General features: G+C 39.7%; 1 protein-coding gene across 1 annotated transcript in view; it reads left to right on the forward strand.

Moving 5' to 3' along the window:
* CIP2A (cellular inhibitor of PP2A) overlaps positions 1 to 16,498 on the forward strand; it is a 51,555-nt gene extending 35,057 nt beyond the window's left edge. Inside the window, exons 17-21 of the mRNA XM_063099837.1 lie at positions 1,591 to 1,787; positions 3,601 to 3,714; positions 4,085 to 4,167; positions 14,909 to 15,048; positions 16,173 to 16,498. Of these exons, the coding sequence (XP_062955907.1) occupies positions 1,591 to 1,787; positions 3,601 to 3,714; positions 4,085 to 4,167; positions 14,909 to 15,048; positions 16,173 to 16,343 (705 nt within the window). The 3' untranslated portion in view covers positions 16,344 to 16,498. The remainder of the gene's footprint in view (positions 1 to 1,590; positions 1,788 to 3,600; positions 3,715 to 4,084; positions 4,168 to 14,908; positions 15,049 to 16,172) is intronic.
* Positions 16,499 to 20,794: the final 4,296 nt, after the last annotated feature.

The raw sequence follows: 20,794 nt of genomic DNA on the forward strand, positions 1-20,794 counted from the left end.
ATTTCTATTCATTCTTTGCAATCAATCATATTAGACTACTTTGCATTTTTTAGAACTTGCCTTACTCTTGTGTTTCCCTGTCTTTGCACTTCTTATTCCATGTCTGAAACAACATTTTGTTTTTTTCTTTGCCTAACTCTTCATAAACTTTCAGATTTCTGTTTTAAATACCTCCAATTCTCAAAAGCCTCTGGTCTTCTCCTTCCCTCACATGTGTTTTACCCTCCTTCCTCTATGTGTCTACCTGTGCTTACCTCTTTATAACATTTTTCATACCACGTGAAAATCATATCACCCCCACCCGTGATGTTAGAGACTTTATATCTCTAGGCCCTAGCACAGTGCTTAGCACATGGTAAGTGCTCAGTAAGTGAGGTGCTGTGTATCTTATATATACATGAAGCATACCTTGTGGATGAGAGCTTCCTACAACGATATGAAATTCCCAGCAGATACAAAAATACAACTTAATATCATTTGTAATGAATTATAATAAAGTTGTCCGGCTTTTGAAACAGGCATTAAAATCAGTGACAAGTAAAATACCTTTTTTTTTTTTTTTTGAAGATAAGCAATGTCCTTTATTTACAGACAGAACTGATTTCATAATCTCCTTTGAAAAGGCATTCAACTGTTATTTTTTTTTTTTTTTTTTTTTTTAATTTTATTTTGTCGATATACATTGTGGCTGATTATTGCTCCCCATCACCAAATACCTTTTAAATTTTTTCAGAATAAAGGTACTCTAAAACACATAAATATTATCATATTATTCTTTTTTCTTATTTTAACGTGGTTCCATTTGTTTTACCTGGTATGTTGAATTCATCATAAATTCCAAGCAAGAAGATCAGTGATATTAATATTTTTTTCTCTCTCTTCTCATAGCATATTCTTATATTCTTTGTCTGTTGTACGTGTCTTGCATTTTAATAGAGAATTTAATGTTTCTATCCATGTCACTGGAGAAGCTTCTTATAAAAATAACCATAAATAATTGGGTATTACCTTTTTACAGTCTATGTCATAAAAACAGATAAGGGCTTAGGTTTTCATATAGCATTATAAAATAAGCAGTATTTCTTAAGACTAAAGGGGTAGGGGAAATCCACTTTCTATTCTATTTACTTTTCTGCTTTAATGTTTCATGTCCCATATTAAATACATGTATGTTGTGTTCACTGATTATGTTAGCTTAGTTTTAAGTGTAAAGGTAAACATCTATGATGTCGTTAAGATTTTATTCTTAACTCTTATCTGAAATGGGAAAACGTGTGTGTATTTACCAGTTTAGTGTTAATGGCTATCCCTAAGGGTCAAGTATGTATAGCTACCTCATTTTATTATAGTTTTCTTCATTCCCATTAATCTGGTCATACTGGGATTGTTTTTGTCAGAACAATTTAATAAAAAATTATAACAGTATCAGACTTAATAGAAGTAAAGTAATAAGTATTATATGACTAATACAACTTGACATATCCCAGTAGATGCTAGCCTATTAGATATTTTGTAAGTCTTTAAAATTTTAGAAACTTGAGCATATTATATAAATGATAGCGAAAAGTCCATGTTCTGTTTTCTTTTAAGGCACGGACACTTGCTGGCATGTTGAGAGAAGTTGAGAAAAAAAATGAAGAGCTTAGTGTGTTGCTGAAATCACAGCAGGTTGAATCAGAAAGAGCCCAGAGTGATATTGAGCATCTGTTTCAACACAATAGGAAGTTAGAGTCTGTGGTTGAAGAACATGAAATACTGACAAAATCCTACATGGAGCTTCTTCAGAGGTAAATAGAAAAAAGTAAAAGTTTCTGTGTAAGGTTAGAACCAGAATGAACACATAGCATTTCTTTTCTGTGACCCTAAAATCCTTTAGTAAGCATTTCATATATTATAACACCATAAGGTAGCTTTAAATTTAAGTCATAGTAAAATGAAGCATTGCTTTCTCAAACTCAGTATCAAAGATGGAAACAGAGTACAGGTCTCTCTCTTTCTCTCCAGTTCACTTTACTACTTTTATTTATTCATATAATCACTAGTCATCTGGGATGTAAGTTCCACAAGGATAGGTTTCTTTGTTTTGATCACTGACAAATCCCTAGGGCCTAGAACTGTGCTTGGTACATAGTTAGCCACTCCATTAATAATTGTTGAGTGAACTTAGTTGTTGTCACAGTTAGTATTAGATTGAATTGGTCATATCGGCAGATCAAAAGTAGTTGAATATTGGCAATTTCATGTAATCCAACCTCATAGCATGGAAATTTGGATATTAGTGTTTAACTCATCTCTTTAGTTTTCTTGTATGTGTGACTATCTGTAGAATAAGTTCTTTTAGGTGAATTGCTGGGTTAAAGGGTGGTATGTGCATTTAAAATTGTAATAGATATTCATATTTCCAAATTTTCCTCCAAAAAGGTTATACCAGTTTATATACCTACTGACAAAGCTTGATTGTTTTTCCTCCCTTATCAAACTTTTATCTTTTAGGCCGGTAATAAAACTTCAGAATTTCAAGGAAGCCCAGGAATAATTATGTATTTTCTGCCAAATAATAAAATAAAAACACTCTGGGGAACTTGTTTATTGTTTTAATTTGTATTTTAAGATTGTTCTGTGCTATTAATATAGAGATGTAGAAATTTTTAACATTGTGAAGTCCACGGGCTTATTTGCCCATCAAAAATGAACAGTAGAAAATGAATACCATCTAAAAAATTTGTGATGATTTCTAAACAGGCTATTTTCCCCTACAACAACCTTTTCCAAAGTCTGATTGCTTGAGGCACCACTTATAAAGTGCACAGTTAGTGCTAAGTCAGGGCACTGAACATAGACAAACAATGTAGGCAGTGGTCCAAGAGAAATATGTGATTTCTAGGACCTGTTTATGTTCCAGATAATGATTTAGAGGCCAAAAGGTAAAATTCCTTAAATGGCCAAGGAGGTAACAAATAAATGAAGTTGGCTGGGGAAAGGTCATTTTGTAATGGTCAGGACTGTCTAAAGGCATTCAAATTCAAATTGTTAAAAACCCTGTGTGGGACAGCTAAAAGACTTCTGCTGGCCAAATTTGGCCAGAGTTACCAGTTTTTTGTTGTTGTTTCTGTCTTTATACTTAATGAAGTAAAAGGGACATTTTATGCTTAAGGTGGTTGGTTGTCAAAGTATCACTTTCTAAAGGATTCTTTTTATATTTACCTTGCAATAATCCAAGACTATTAGATGCAGAGCTTTAATAGAATTTTAAATAGAGTCTTTGGTAAAATCTTAAAGTTCTTTAAAGATAGTGGTATATATTTATAGCAAATTATATAATGCAGTTATCTGTAAAATAAAGCTCTGTATCCATAAATATGCAGTAATGTCCCAAACGTTTCTATTTTATAGTAATTTTTACCATATCAGTAAGCCAACACATATCTTTACTGTCTTTTAGAGTTGATCAGGTTCTATTTATGTCCTGCTTGTTCATAACATTACTCCTTTTACCTGCAGTTTTGTTAGAAGAAATAGTAAAGAAAACACTTGAGTTTCGTTTACTTCATCATGTTTTCCTCCATTTAAAGCTACCAACTCATTTCCTTGTCTTTTCAGAAATGAAACAACTGAAAAGAAGAATAAAGATTTACAGATCACATGTGATTCTCTGAATAAACAAATTGAGACAGTGAAAAAGTTGAATGAGTCACTTAAGCAACAAAATGAAAAGTAAAATCTCTAGTTCTATGTTCTAATTAATTATTTGGGATTTTTGAAAAACGAAATGATTCTGGGGGCTGGCTGGTTAGCTCAGTTGTTTACAGGAAAGTTTTGTAACAGCAAGGTCAAGGGTTTGTATCCCCATACCAGCCAGCTGCCAAAAAAAAAAGATTCTCTCTCTCTTTTTTTTTTTTTTTTTAACAGAACATTGCTTTTTATTGATAAAATTAATCAAATTTTCACTTTTAGATATAAAATATATATTTGGCAGAATTTATGGGCAGTTACTATTCTTATAAATTTTCTGTTAAAATACTTCTGCAGAGAAAAAGTCGCAAATGATATGTTTCATTGATGTTTTCTTTTTTTATAACTTCAGAACTATTGCTCAATTAATAGAGAAAGAAGAACAGAGAAAAGAAATACAGAACCACCTAGTAGACAGAGACTATAAACTAGCAAGTAAGTGGCTTCTTATATTTTTAACATACTTTGTGTTAGAAGAAAATCAGAGCATGAGTGGCTTATTTTGCATTTTCATTATTTTCTACTTCTCTCATTTTTTTAAAACCTTAAGTCACATCCTAAACAGCTTCTCTTTTCTTGCCATGAAGTTTAAAAAAATTTAGGTCAATTGATTCAGGTTGAAAAAGCAATAGATTTTTTTGAAATTTAGGAGTTATAAGAAATGATTGTTCTTTTTAAAATATAAAATTTTAAAGAAACATAACAGCAGGTGGCAGTGCTAGGTAACTCTTAGTTGCTTGCTTCTTAATGGTTTATCTGTGAAATGATCCACAAAAACATTTTTGTTCTTGCTCACTTCCCTTAGAACACAGATACCTACCAATATAATTTTTCATAGTTTTCACTCTTTCTAACCCTTAAGCTCTGCAGGTTGCCCTTATAACCACCTTTAAATCACCACCTTAATCACCTCTTCAAGGCCACACCTTTCAGTTATCATGATGTGATTTCCCACCCTCAACAGTTACAATGGGGATTAAGCTTCAGTGAGTTTGGGAGGGCATATTCCATCTGCTCCATTCCACCCCCAAACCCCTGACTCATGTCCTTTTAACATACAAATGCATTCATTTCATCCCCGAAGTCTTGACTTGTTTCAGTTCAAAAGTCCAAAGTCTCAAGGTCCCTTCTGTGAAACTGAAACACGTTATCTACTTCCAAGATACAATGGCGGGATAAACATAGGGTACATATTCTTGTTCAAAAGGGAGAAATGGCTAAAAGAAAGGTGTATCAGGTCTTAAGCAAGCCTGAAACCCAGCAGGGCAGGCATTAAATCTTAAAGCTGGCAAATCATGTACCTTGACTCTTGAGTTTGACATCCTCTGCATACTGGCATGGGGGTTGGGCCCCCAAGTCCTCAGGCAGCTTCACTTCTATGGCTTTCCTGGTCTGAGGCCATGATTCAACTCTTGCAGGCTGGCACTGCATGCTGGTAGCTCCACAATTCTGGGGTCTCCATGGTGGTCCTGCTCCCGTGGCTCCACTAGGCATGGTGCTAATGGGGTTTTTCTGCTGCAACTCTCACCCCACGTTTTCGCTCAACATTCCTCTAGTGAAGGCTGTCTATGGTGACTCCATGCCTGTGACAGATCTCTTCCTGGGCCCCAGTCTTTTCTATACATCTGTTGAAATCGGGATGGAGACTCCCAAGCCTCCACAGCTCTGCCTTTCTGTGAGCCTCCAAACCTAACACCACGTGGACACTGCCAAGACTTCCGGCTTATACTTTCCAAAGCTGCAGTCTAGCCACACCTGGGGCCAATTTAGCCACAGCTGGAGTAACCAAAGCAGCTGAGGTACTGGTGTGGGAAGCAGCAATCCCAAGGTGGCCTTGGGCAGTAAGCTTGTGGAGGGTGCCTCAGACCTGTTCCCCAAGACCGTTCTGTCTCCCTAGGCCTCTGGGCATGTAATGAAAGACACAGCCTCCAAGATCTCTGAAATGCCTTAGGTCTTTTTTTCCTTCTCATGATAATCCCTTTCTTCTGTACTAATCTTAATAAACAGTTGCTGGGCTACATCATTGAATTGTTCTCCCAAAGATGCTCTTTGCTTCTCTAGCACATGACAAGGCTGCAAATTTTCAAAATCTTTATGCTTTGTTTCCCTTTTAAATTCTGGCTTTATGTCATGCTTTTGCTGCCATAACTCAGTGTAGGCTGTTACAAGTAGCCATGCAGCCTCCTTAATGCTTTGCTGCTTAGAAATTTCTTCTGCCAAATATCCTGGGTCAGCACCTTGAAATTACACATTCCATAAAGCTTTTCAGTATGAACGGAATGCAACTTCCTTGCCAGTACATAACAAGGGTGATCTTTACCCCAGTTTTCAAAAACCTTATTTCTGAGACTTCCTTAGTGAAAGGACTAGTCAATACCAGTTGACAATCCACCAGAGAGCTCGTTTTATTAGGCAGCACACACACATATATATAGGGCTTTAAGGGAAAGCTGATTGGTTTAAAATACAATCCCTATTTAGCATACCGCATGGGGCTTGGAGGGGAGCTGATTGGCGTGCGATTCGCGCTGGTGGGAAGGAGAATGCGGAAGAGAAGGGCAACCAGCGCCATGATGGGGTGTGGCCGAGAAGGGCTTATGTGATCAGGGTGTGATCCCTTGGGGCATTTGGGTTCTTACATTCCTCCCTTTTTCTTGTTTTAGGAAAGGGGACGTTGAAGTCATCAAGCTACTTCCTGCTGAACTGGGGCGTTGGGGGGGGCAAAGGGAGGAAGGTACATAAATACCCATTATGAAACCCCAAAGGATGGTGGAGAAACAAGTAATTTCAAAAGGGGAAAAGTCCATAAACGTTGCTTGAAACCACAAGTCGCACATGCACTGGTTCCATTGTTCGTAGTTGGGAGACTGGAGGGAGCAGCCAGGCGTCGGTGGCGAGGGCGTGTAAGAATGCGTTTCCTCTGTAAGGTGGTGTCTCTTCAGTATTGGCTGAGGCGCTCACGAGATGAGGCGGGGGGTTCATCGGTACCTAGAAGCTGGTAGTTTCTAAGTAAAAGCTGGTTAAAGGCCTGATTAGAAATTTTTCCCACTTGGGCTTGAAGAATGATGCAGGCCAAGAAAAGGCAGGTTATGAGGAATAACAGCATTCTTCTCCAAGGAAGATGCAAGTAACTCCTTTTTCTGCAGTGAGGGGGTCTAGTGCTCTACGGTTTTCGAGGGTGACCTGAGCTAAAGACGTGATTTGTCTCTGTAGAGAGGAAAGAGATTCGGCAGTGGAAGTTAGAGCCCCTTCAAGTTTAGTATTAATGTCTTTGACCGCCCATAAACTGTGTCCTAAGGCTCCTCCCGACAGGCCGGCTCCGACAGCTGATGTTGTTAGGGAAATACCAACCATGATTGGGAGGAAGGTGGCCCCTTTTTGTTTTGAGGGTGGATGAGGAAGATAGAACAGTTCTGAACTGGAGTACAGAGTTGAGGGACGGTGGTGACAAGAAGGCATGGGACAGTAAGATTAGACTGGATGGAGGTAGAGAGGGTTCCATTGCACCAGAAGAAAGAGCCTGGTGGGGCGAAGGTGTGGTTATAAATGGTTGAGGAAGGGAAGCGTTTAAGGGGACGGTCGCATGAGAGAAAACGATTTCCGGGAGAGAGAGAGAAAGATGAGTGTTTCAGAAATGATCTGTTACCAGGTGTAAATGGGTGACCCTGGGGAGCTAGCAGAGGGGCCTGAAAGCTCCCTGGGTGAAATGAAAAGAACAGGAGAAGGCCAAGGAGAAGGTTCATGTCTCCGGAATTGAGGGTAAGGCTGAGGTCCAGGATAGGTGGAGTTTGAAAGGGTCGGTAGGATGAGGGATACACTTAAAAGAATGGTGTGTTAAGGTCTTTTGCAGCTTGTTATTGGAGTTCTCGGTGGCCGAGGGCGGATCCTGAGTGTAAGGCTTCAGCCTGGAAATATGAATCCATGGAGTAACATGATTACCTGACAGGGCAAGTTTAGCAGCAGTTGGAGTGCAAAGGATGACAGGACATGGGCCTTCCCACTTAGGGGTTAGGGGGGTTTTGGGTTCCGGGAAAGTGTAGAATACTAATTGGCCTAGGCTGAGTGAAAGGTTATTTTTGGAAAGTGACAGATCTGGAAGTAGCCAGTCCTGGTACTTCCATAATTCGGTGCGAAGGTGGGAGAGCAAGGGTAAGGCCATGGTGGGTGGTATGGGTCCTTCAGTCGCTGTGATCCCCGGGGGTAGGAGGGACCTACCATACATGACTTCAAAAGGGGAAAGATTGGAGGGCCTATTTGGGAGAACTCTGGTTTTGAGTAGAGCGAGAGGTAGAAGACAGACCCAATCAAGGTGTAATTCCAGAGACAATTTAGTTAGTATGTCCTTTAAGGTTCTGTTGGTTCTCTCTACCTTTCCAGATGCCTGAGGTCGGTAAGGGCAATGTAGGTGCCAGGGGAGAGAGAGTGACTGGGAGAGTTTTTGTATTATCTGGGCAGTAAATTCAGGTCCATTGTCAGATTGAATGGAAGTGGGCATCCTAAATCGTGGGATGATTTGGGAAAGGAGAGTCTGGGCTACGGTGGAGGCCTTTTTATTGGATGTTGGGAATGCCTCTACCCATCCTGAAAAGGTATCAACAAACACCAAGAGGTATTTGAGGCGCTGGACAGAAGGCATGTGTGTAAAATCGACTTGCCAGTCGACCGCGGGTGTGAGACCTCTGGCCTGGTGGGAGGGGTATGGCCCAGGTTTGAGAGGGGTGTTAGGATTGGTACGCTGGCAGATTGTGCATGAGGAGGAATTTTTTTTTTTTTTTTTTTTTTTTTTTTTTTTTTTTTTTTTTTGTCTTTTTCGTGACCGGCACTCAGCCAGTGAGTGCACCGGCCATTCCTATATAGGATCCGAACCCGCGGCGGGAGTGTCGCCGCGCTGCTAGCGCAGCACGCTACCGAGTGCGCCACGGGCTCGGCCCAAGGAGGAATTTTTTTGCAAGAGGGCTTTGTCAGATGGGGTGATTGAGAAGAAGTCTTGTAAAAACTGGGTTAAAGCTTGGGGGCTAGAGTGAAACAGGTCATGGAGCAAGCGAAAGAGAGAGGACTTATCATCATTAGGCGGTTGAGGCTGAGAGGGTGTCTGTGAACCTTGGGAGCCGTATGGAAGAATGGGAAGTTGGTTTTGTGTCTGTGGGTGCCGTGCCGCAGTGTGTGCGGCGAGGTCAGCCTTACAGTTCCCACAAGTGATTGGGGAATCGTCCCTCTGGTGGGCTCTGCAATGAATGACTCCTAATTCACAAGGAAAATGGGATGCCTCAATTAATGTGGAGATTAAAGCAGAGTTGGTGATTGTGTTACCCTTGGTGTTAAGCAGACCGCGTTCTTTCCATATGGCGGCATGAGAGAGAAGAATATGAAAGACATATTTGGAGTCAGTGTATAAGTTAAGAGTTCTTCCTTCAGCTAGAACGCAGGCTCGTGTGGCGGCGATAAGTTCGGCCTGCTGGTTGGTAGTACCCTTGGGTAAAGGTTGGGCCTCTATAACCGAATCAAGGGAGACTATGGCATGCCCTGCGTAATGAGTGTTTCCTTCCTTGAATGAGGACCCATCCGTGAACCATGTGAGATCAGCGTGAGATAGGGGTCCCTCAGTGATGAAAGAGTGGTAAGGTATAAAATTTTGAAGGCTTTCTACGCAGTTGTGCAAAGGGGTGTTGGGGGAATCTGGTATAGGCAGTAGGGTAGCCGGATTTAGGGGTGGGCAGGTAGTGAAGGATAGGGCAGGATTTTCCAGAAACGAGGATAGGAGGGTTAGGTTGAAGTGATGTGGTGAGAGAATGGTGAGAGGTGCCCCAACTGTTAATTTGGATGCCTCCTTATGCAGTAACTGCCCCGCTGCCAGGGCTCTTAGACAGGGTGCCCAGCCTTGTACAGTGGGGTCCAACTGTTTTGATAGGTATGCTACGGGGGCAAAGGAGGGGCCATAATTCTGTCCTAGGACGCCTAGAGCTTGTCCTGTATTTTCGTGAACATAGAGGAGAAAGGGTTTAGTTAGATCAGGGAGATGAAGTGCAGGGGCTGTTAGAAGGGCCTACCGAAGCTTGAGAAAAGGGCACTGAGGTGAGGAGAGTAAAGGTTCTTCAGGAGGACCCTTACTCATATTATAGAGAAGTCGGGCTAGCAAAGAGAAATCAGGGATCCATGCTCTGAAATATCCGGCTAGACCCAGGAAAGATAGGATCTCTGTTTTGGTTTTGGGGATGGGCAGGTCAGTAAGAAACTGTTTTCTGTCCAGGGTGATTTCCTTCTTTCCCAGAGAGAGGAGAAAACCAAGGTAGGTTCCAGATGGTAAGGAGATTTGGGACTTTGCGGGGGACACTCGATATCCCCTACCCGCTAGGAAGTTAAGCAGATGGGCAGTGTCAGCTTGGGATTGTTCCCATGAAGGACTGCATAGAAGGAGATCGTCCACATATTGTAATAAGGTGGACTCTGGATGGTTTAAGTGAAAAGATTTGAGGTCCTGTGCTAGGGTCTGCCCGAAAATATGAGGGCTATCCTGAAATCCCTGTGGCAGGACCGTCCAAGTGAGTTGTTTGGAGTGACGGGAGTGGAGGTCAGTCCATGTGAAGGCAAAAATGTCCTGAGTATCGGTTTCCAGGGGTATGGAAAAGAAGGCATACTTTAAGTCCAGAACCGAGAAATGAGTAGAGGTCGCTGGGACCTTGGAAAGAAGAGTGTATGGATTTGATACAAGGGGGTGAGTGGGAATGACAGCGGCATTAACAAGGCGGAGATCTTGGATGAGACGAAAGGCACCATTAGGTTTTTTTACAGCGAGTATGGGAGTATTGAAAGGGGAGTGAGTGGGACAGAGATAACCCTTTTTTAATAGGTCCTGAATGATGGGGCTTAACCTGAGGAGGGCTGTTGTGGTTAATGAATACTGAGCCTGACAAATATATTTGGAAGGGTCTTTTAGTTTTATGCGTACAGGGGAACACTGGGCCAGAGCAGGGCTGGCAGTGGCCCAAACTGTGGAGTTAACAGAGTGCGTTAAGATGGGTAAGGACTTCTTTGGAGGGGTGGGATTAGTAGGATCTTGGGCTTGAACTAGCGCTAGGAGGAAGGAAACGGGGGAAGAGGAAGAGGACAGGGGCAAAGTAATGGAGACTTGAAGCCGTGATAGAATGTCCCGACCCAACAAGGGGACGGGGCATTGTGGCATGACTAGAAAGGAATGGGAGAAAACGGATTGAGTGCCTTGAAGACAGCAGGTTAAAAGAGGGGTTTTGGGGGGAAAGATTTGTTTACCTCCTACCCCGACTATAGGAGAGCTGCTGGAGGTGGTGGGGCCTTTATATTCCCTTAAGACCGAAAAGGTGGCTCCAGTGTCCAGGAGGAAAGATATTGGGTGGCCGTCCACAGCCATGGATCCCCTGGGCTCCTGCTTTGTTATACAGATGGTCGGGAAGGGCCCAAGGCTCCTTCAGTCCTCCTCAGTGAGGCCCACCATAGGTGGTGTCCACGGTTCGGGGAACTGTGGGGCAGTTGGTCCCTCACCCCTTCGGGCAAGGGGGCAATCAGATCCCCAATGTCCCTTCTTTTTGCATTTTGGACAAGGAGTGGGGGGGTGGCCTGGGGGTAGGGCAAGCCTTTGCCCAATGCCCTTCCTTTCCACATTTAAAGCAGGCTCCAGGTGGAGGCTTAGAGGTGGAGGCTGTGGGAGAGCGCCCCGGGTCTTGATAAGCTGGGCCAACATCTGGAAGTTGGCATGGTCGGCCTTTTGTTTTCGACGTTCCTTTTCCTCCTCCCGATTATGAAAAACCTTGAAGGCCACTGACAGGATTTCGGTCTGAGGGGCTACAGGACCCTGCTCTAATTTTTTAAGTTTAGTTTTAATGTCAGGGTAGGATTGGGCCAGGAATTAGGTCATAAGGACATGCCGGCCATCTTCTGAGTTGGGGTCTAAGTTAGTGTATTGTTGAAAGGCCTGAGTTAATCTATTGAGGAACTCAGAGGGAGTTTCTTCCTTTTTTGGACAATTTCTTGAATTTTTGGGAAATTGACGACCTTGCGAGCCGATTTTTTGAGGCCAATTATTAAGCAAGAGGCAAAACGGTCTCGAGCCTGGATTCCCTGGGCTGTGTTATAATCCCAATTAGGTTTCTGTTTTGGGACTGCTTGGGGGCCTGGCGGGTGATTTGGATTGGTACGATGGGTGGCATGGGTTTGGGCTGCATCCCAGACCTGCGGCATTCCTCGGGGAGGAGGGTATTGGCTAGGAGCATGAAGATGTCATGATGTGTGAGGCTGTAGGCCTGAAGGATCCAATGGAATTTTTTAATGTAGGTAGTAGGGTCGGTAGAGAAAGAGCCTAGTCTTTTTTCTAATTCTGTAAGGTCAGCTAGGGAAAAGGGAACATGGACCCTAACTACTCCTTCAGCCCCAGCTACCTCACGTAGTGGGGCGATTGTTAAAGGGGCGGGGGGAGGTCCTCGGGAACGGGTGAAAGGGAGGCTTAGTGGGTCAGGAGTATGTGAGGGTAAAGATGGGGGAGTGGATGGCGCAGGAGGTGCAGAAGGTGACGCGGATGATGGGGGAGGAGGAGCGGACGCCGGAGGCACTGGAGGAGAAGGAGGTCGGTAGGGTGGGGGTTCATCAGCAGGGTCGAAGGTGGAAGAATCGAGGGGTGACTGTGAAGAGGGTTTACAGGCTAAAAGGACTTGAGAGGTAGCACAGGAGGAGCAGAGGCCGGGGTTCTGAGCCAAGAGGCGAAGAGCCTCGATGTAGGGGATCTCCTTCCATTTTTTTAGGCGCTGGCAGTAGTTAAAGAGGTCTCGAAGAATGTTAGGATCTAGTGTGCCCTCAGGGGGCCATGTGTTTTGATTATCTAAAGGATAATAAGGCCAATCTTGTGTACAGAATTTGGTGAGGAGTTTGGGCTTAATATCCGGCCTGAGGGAAAGTTTGGTGAGGTTTTTCAGAAGGCATTGAAGTGGAGAGTCCCCTACGGAGGAGGAGGAAGCGCCCATTCTGGTCTCTTAATGGGAATTTAGACAGAAATCGGACAGAGATTAGTGATAAGACAGATCCTTCTGCCTGTTGGGAAAGCCGGGATTCTAGAGGGCATCCCCAGTAGGTCACGTCAGTCCTGGCAGGTTCAGGTACGAACCAGGAGGAGAGAAGGGAGGTGTGGGTCGTCACTCAGACCTTCACTTCTCTAGGGCAAAAGCCCGGTGCCTGAAGGAACCTAGCGCTAGGAATTTCTGGTCGGGTCCCGGACCTGGGAGGTGGAGAGAAGAGGGTGGTGGACAGGAGGGTGAAAGAGATAAGGAGAGAACAGAATGGGGCTTTTAACCTCCAAAAATGAAAGTAAAAGTTTACCGGGGCTTTGGAACCTGTTATAGTTTGGGAATTTATGGTGGTCGTGAAGACCGTGGTGGGGTGGGGTATGGGCGTTAGGGGATACCGGACGATCACGGCTAGACTCCCTGTGGTAGCCTGAAAAAGGGCTGGTGCCCTTTAGGAAAGGGGGCTTACCTAATGATGAGCCGGTGGTGAGCAGAAGGCACCAGCACTGAAAAGAATGGACGAGGGTGGACCGTCAGTGGTGAGCAGTGGAAGGGAGGCCGGTCCTGGCGGGACGGAGTTCCCGAGGGGCGACTCAAAAAGTGTTGCTGCTCGAGGGAGCCCCGAGGGGCGACTCGGAAAGTGTTGCCTCTGCGATCCGAAAAGTGTCGCCACTCAAGGGGAACTCCTTCCCGGGTTTCGGCACCAAATGAAAGGATGAGTCGACACCAGTTGACCATCCACCGGAGAGAGCTCGTTTTATTAGGCAACACACACACGTATATAGGGCTTTAAGGGAAAGCTGATTGGTTTAAAATACAATCCCTATTTAGCATACCGCATGGGGCTTGGGGGGAGCTGATTGGCATGCGATTCACCGGTGGGAAGGAGAATGTGGAAGAGAAGGGCAACCAGCGCCATGATGGGGTGTGGCCGAGAAGGGCTTATGTGATCAGGGTGTAATCCCTTGGGGCATTTGGGTTCTTACACTTAGAATGGTCTTTATAGTCCATATTTCCATAAGCAATTCTGGTCATCACCATTTAAGCAGTCTCTAAAACATTCTAAATCTTCCCTGGTTTTCTTGTCTTCTGAACTTTAACCAACATCTAGGCTTTTCCTAGTCTGTTCCTCCAAATTCTTCAGCCTCTCCTCAACACCCAGTTCCAAAACTGCTGCATTTTCAAGTATTTGTTATAAGCAAGACCCCACTTCTCTGGTACCAATTTTCTGTTTTAGTCCGTTTCTGTTGCTTATAACAAAATACCTGGAACTGGTATTTTGAAAGAAAGTAAAATTTATTGCTTACAGTTTTGGAGGCTGTGCCAAGGAAACACTTATGCTGAGGGTCTTTGGTGGTGGCTTTACAGCAATGCAGGGGTCTCACATGGCAGAAAATGGCACAGCAGAGAGAGAGAGATAGCTCCTCATGCCCTCTCCTTTCAAAGCCACCAGAACCAGGCCCACAACCACCATTAAACCATCACCTTAATCACCTCTTCAAGGCCCCGCCTTTCAATTATCATGATAGGATTTCCCACCCTCAACATTTATAGTGGGGATAAAGCTTCAGTGAGTTTTTTTGGAGGGGGGGGCATTCAATCCACTGCATGTATTGATTGTATATATTTATGGGATAATTAGTTATATTTTAATACATTTATACAATATGTGATAACCAAATCAGAATTAGCATATTCACTGCAAAAAAATTATCATTTCTTTTGATGAGAGCATTTAGCTTCTCTGTTCTAGACATTTGAGAACATACAATAAATATACTGTTAATTATAGATGACTAGCACTACTGTAGACCACTAGAACTTATTTTTCTTGTCTAGCTGTTATTTTGTATCTGTTAACCAACCTCTCCCAATTTCCCCTCCCTCTCTTTAATGTGTATTATATTTGGAACACAGGAATGGGGAAAGACATAGAGATTTGGTATTTTTTATAGAATACTGGCATAGGGGAAGAGTTTCATGGTGTTTTTTTTATGCACTAAATACTTTGAAACTTTATATTTCCAATAAGATATTTTTTTCATCTTCTAAGTTATCTTTTTTTGCTCTTATACTAGCTACTAAACCTTTTCAGGGTCATGTCAGCAGAAGACCTTTGAGTATATAGCTGACTGTTTATTTGTTTTCAGATTTACATCAAAAAACAAAAGTACAGGAAGAAAAGATTAAAGTCTTACAAAAGGAAAAGGAAGATAAGGAAGAAACCATTGATATCCTTAGAAAAGAATTAAGCAGAACAGAACAGATAAGGAAAGAGTTGAGCATTAAGGTAAGACTCGATTGTAGTAAAATGAAAAGTTTTATTTTGTGAAAAGGGTGGATTTGGATAAATTAATGTTCTGTTTCTTTAGTGATCTTGTTTAGAGATAATAGGACTTTTAAAGCAGTTTGACTACTGTTACGAGGGTTCTCTCAATGTGAAAAGATGTGTTACCTAAAATCATTAAACATTAAGTACATACCATGTGTCAGCGCTTACTGCTTTCAAGTGTGCAAAGAAGGCAGAAAGGGGTTCCCAGTTGATGTCACATACAGGTAACTGGATAGCTTTTTCTCTGCTTCTAGGAATGGTTATAGTAATAGTTTGTATTTGTTTAGAACTTTGTAATTTGCAAAGGACTTAAACGTTCTTCCTAATTATCCTCACTGTAACAAATACTATATTAATATATGAAAATAAATATTTTTAACCTACAAATGAAGAAACTGAGTCTGAAGTTAAGGTCACACAGCTAAGTGGAACAAGTAACCTCAGACATATCTCATGAATCTAAATCCTGTGCTCTTTCTATATTATTGTGGTTGCATAACTTGAGTGATAGCTGGGAATTGTGCTTTCTGGCCCATTTACCACCAGGAAAATGAGAATAGACCAGGATTAAAAGACTGTTTGAACTACTACAGAGCATGAGTAACAGAAGAGGCATAAAATTGAATGCCACATTTACAATTTTTCTGGTTCTGCTTTAATGTGGTTATCTTATTAGTCGTTTTTAATAGTATTATATAGTATTTTCTGCAAAATTTCAGCTGCTAGCATTGACTTAAAAAGACAAGTTGAAAGTGTCTTCTTAATTTGTATTATATTGTTTAACAATAACTTAAGCTTATCATATAACTTAATTAAATAAAATATAATACGTATTTATAATGTGTCTTGAAATGGTTGCACTACAAATAAAAAATAAAAGCATCTTAAAATAAGGGCTAGCTGGCTTGCTCAGTTGGTTAGAGCATGGTGTTGATAACACCGAGATCTAGGGTTCAATCTCTGGATATCAGCCACCAAAAAACAATACAAGTAAAGTAAAGCAACTTAAAATATCTGTGAAGAAAAAATGTGCAAAGTTATTTTTCTTCTCAATTCCTTTTTCTTCCTCCCCAATTCCTTAGGCTTCCTCCCTAGAGGTTCAGAAGGCCCAATTAGAAGGTCGTTTGGAAGAGAAAGAGTCACTGGTGAAATTGCAGCAAGAGGAGTTGAACAAACACTCTCACATGATAGCAATGATACACAGTTTAAGTGGTGGAAAAATAAGTCCAGAAACTGTTAATCTCAGTATATAGACATTATGGCATCTCGGAATTTGTAATCTAATGATATTTCTGATGTATTATCTATTGGAGGGGGGTGGGTTGGGGAGGTAATTTGTGACTCCAAAACAATAGGAAATTATTTTATTAATATAGTAAAGAATCTGATCTGCATGTTTTTATTTGGTCTTTTGAGTGGAAATTTTATTTTTAAGTTTTACTTTCTTTTTCTGCTTTTATTGCTTAAAATTTTCCTTGGTTCTTACATTAGAATATTCTTCTTAACCTACATTATAGTTTTTCTGAGGTTATTTCCTTTTCTTTAGTTGCTTTCCACTCTCTTTTGGTTGCCTACTTTCTCATTTGTGATTGTTTAGATTTTAAAGTCAAACCTTTTGATATAACAGTCCTAAAGATTAATACATTGAAAATACAGTTATTAGTAAAAAGAGAGAAGGTGTGATACTACTAGAGAAGTTTTTCTCTAAAGTAGCACAAAAGAAAATATCAGTGAATTTAAAATAATTTTTATGACTGCATTTAAAATGTAGTAAAATATATGGCATAAGTTTTAAATTTGAAAAAATATAGTCATACTTACAGTTATAACTATTAATACTAATAGTTATCAGAAATGATGTTATCAGAAATAGTTAATAATAGTTATCAGAAATAATGTATAGAGATTAGAAAATAGCTATTGTGTTAAACAATTACGTTGCTTGTCTCATAAAAAACTAATAATTTGTAGAATTATTTGTAGGGTATCTTCCGTTTCTCTTTTCTTTTTTAAAATGTTGTATGTTGGCCTACCCATATCACTTCCAATCAATTATGAATTTCTTATCATTTACATAAGGATAATTTGGATTCTACCCTTATTAGATATTCAGAAATTTATTTACTGTTAATTCTGATGTGAGTTGCATTTAATGGATTGTGTTAGAGTTAAATAGTTTTTAATTGGGCCATTGAATTTTAAAGCATAGGTTAAATATCCTTATTTATGTATTTCTTTACTACAAAGGAATTCTTCAGTACTTTTCATTTGTATCGAATGTTCTAAATAGTGTTTAAGAAAAGTTTTTATATGAACATTTTGGTTGATTTTATTGCTGTGGTATTACAGACATTAATTTTACTTGGTGTTTTCCTTCCTTTGTTTGATTTAAGTGAATTTAGATTTACTTCTGTTTTTCAACCATAGTTTGTCTGAATTTATGTTCAGAAATTAAATATATTTTCATATTTCATTAATTACATTAAATGATATCAGGCTGCTATTGAATAGTTTTATACATTTGTATACTTTTTTTTACAGTTATGGAAATTTTTATAAAGTATTATACAGAGTAAAACATTTTAAATTACTACTTGTGCTATAGAGGTACATTCTATGTCTCTTGAAATTGCATGCATTTTCAATTTAATATGAAAAAATGTTTTAATGGATAGATATGACTAAAGAACAAAGCTTCTGTAAAATAAAAAGAACAGACGGCTAAGGAAATAAAGGAATGAAAGAACTAAAAGCTTTAGGGAAAAGTTAAACTGTCTTTACAATTTAGACATCTCAAAACACTGAGCCTAGCCCAGTGCTGCCCTATAGAATTTTCAGTAATGATAGCATTGTTTTATATCTACACTGTCCAATACCATAGCCATTAGCCACATGTGGCTATTGAGCATTTGAAATGTGATCTTTGCAACTGAAGGATTAAAGTTTTAATTTAATTTTAATTAATTTAAATTTTAATAGCCTTCCTACTGGATAATGCAGATCTAGCGCATTTTTGCAAGTATGTATTTATTTAAACAACTCAATTTGCCTATTCTTAAAGATTTGTATAGGCAAATAGTCTATATATTTTTAGTAGCCTTTTTTAAAACATAATTCTAGCCTATTTCTAATTTTTCTCTCTGAAGAGGAAAAACCATACTTCAGTTTTGAAGGCGAGTACTATTCATCCTTCATCCTTTTCTGTCTCTTGTAGCACTTTTTGTATTGTTTCTGTTGTTTTCCTATACCCTTAGTATTTTGGGTACTTTTTTTTTTCTTTTTAGTTCTGTCTACCTCAGATTGAAAAAACAAAAGTGTTTGTGTAAATAGGCCAGACATGTAGCCTGTTGGTGTCTTAATTCTTTTGCAGGGGTCAGCAGACATTTTCTGTAAAAGGCAAGGTAGTATTAGGCTTTGGGAGACATACGGTATCTGTCACACTACTCAACCCTGCAATTGTAGCACAAAAGCAGCCATAGACAATATATAAGTAAATGGTCATGGCTGTGTTCCAATAAAACTTTATTAACAAAAACAGTCAAAGCTTTGCTGTTGAATGTCACATCTACTCATTAAGATATGTGTCTCTTTATGTTTGGTAGTCTTTGTCTTGAGGTGTATTTTATTTGCTAATAACATTGCCACTTCATCCTTTTTATATTTTCTGTTAGCCTGGTATATCTATTTCTGTCAGTCTCTTAACCATATGTTTATATATAAAATGCTTGTTGTAGACAACATCCAAGCGAGTATCATTAGGCCTTGGTTTTTTATCTATTTTGACAAAATAAGTCTTCTACTATCGCACTTCACTTAGTGTTAATATTGTACCACTTAACATAAAAGGTAAAAACCTTGCAACTGTGTGGGTCCATTTATCCTCTTCTCATTCTTTATGCTGTAGTTGACACATATATTACATCTATATAATAAGGTCCCCCCAAAACTTGTAATTTTTGCTTTAAACAGTTATATGGAAAAAGCCTGGCTCTCAACATCATGAACATATTTACCTATTTGCATAAAATAATACAAAGTTTCTTCATTGTAACATTACTATTTTTTGCTATGGAAGTAATAAGTAATTTGTGGACAGATACAAATATCCTGTTTCTCTTCCAGCTTTCAGCCACTAGTTTTAGCATCTGTTGGTAATTCTTGCCTGAATTAGTTATTACTCTGATGGCTGCCAAATGGTTATTTTCTTTTACTTTTTAATGGTAGAAAATTGAACATTTGGGCAATGTTATACTGGGAATGTCTAAATTGCATCATTTATGTTACTGACAAAATTAAAATAGAATACTTTCAGTTTTACAATTACTACAGTATGTACTTTCTTTTTTGTGCATATTGTTATAAGCCAAAAATCTGAGAATTGCTTTCTTTAGCTTAAGAAAATGAATAATAAATATGTTAAGCATATTGAATATTTTTTTAAAACCACAAGGACCCTTTGGATATTATTTTCTTTCCTAAACCCCCTAATTCAAGTATTGCTTATTTAAATCATGAAATTTAATATTTGGGTAATCACTTGCCTTGGCTCTCTCAGTGATTGCCAATAAATGTGTATTACCCATAATAATAAATTAGTCTTTTATAATAAAATAATTGTACATTTTCAGCCTTCACTGAGCCTATATTCAAGATAATAAATTTTTAAAAAACAATGAAAATGAACAAATAAATATGGCCTTTGTTTTAAAAAGGCAGATGTTTTATTTCAATCTTTACAATATGGATAAAGAGCCTGATAAACATGACTGCTTCAAAGTATATGCCTCTAATCCATAAATTGAGAAGAAACGTTGTGAAATTAAAAAATCATGGGTTATTTGGGATATGCAAATCACTTTGAAATCTCATACAAGCTTACTCTTTTCAGCATTTTGTAGCTAATTGACTTTCTTCCTGTCATTCAAAGACTCTAAGGACTGTTTTGTTTATGCTTGTATTCCTCTACACATTTCAAAAATACCCTAGAGAAAACTTAATTATCACATCGCCATGAATGAGGGGCATTATAATTCTCAGAACCCAGCTTTTTTTTGCACAATGAGCTACAGATATGCCTTCATAAAGGTCATTAAACGCAAGAAGGAGGAAGCGTCTTTCCTCCCTACTAAATGTACTTTTTTAGTTATCTCATTACCCAAGGACCCAGTGTTTATATGCTCTTGGTATCTCAAAAAAAGATGGATAATCCTAGGGTACATAGCAAATGGCTTTTTATGTGAGGCCCACTGCTGCATAAGAGGGACATTTTCAAAGTCAATAGAGTAGATTGCGTTTCGGTTTCATTATGTTATTAAAAACTAATTTTCCGGTAAGTAGCTGAGCATTTGGCAGGGATTTAGTAGTGAACGTGATTCTGCTTCTTCATTACATTATGTATGCTGTTATTCTAAGAGTTAAGTTTCATCTCACTTATCGTGAAGAGCCAAAAGATACAATGTATTAGAGTAGCCTTATGCTTTTCTCAAACTTCAAATAAAAAGGCTTATGATTAGCCCTAGGAAAAGACAACACTGTTCATGTTCAATTAGGCAGGGTTTTTATTTACTTACAAACAAAGGCTAGCATCACCTACTACATACTAATTTGTGTAACACCCACAGTTAATCAGCATGTTAAAGCTGAAAGGATTCAGAAAGAACAGTGAGCCCAGTCCCCTTGTGTTAGAAAAAGATATTTAAACTTT

The sequence above is a fragment of the Cynocephalus volans genome, chromosome 1 (assembly GCF_027409185.1).
Source record: "Cynocephalus volans isolate mCynVol1 chromosome 1, mCynVol1.pri, whole genome shotgun sequence".
Lineage (NCBI taxonomy): Eukaryota > Metazoa > Chordata > Mammalia > Dermoptera > Cynocephalidae > Cynocephalus > Cynocephalus volans.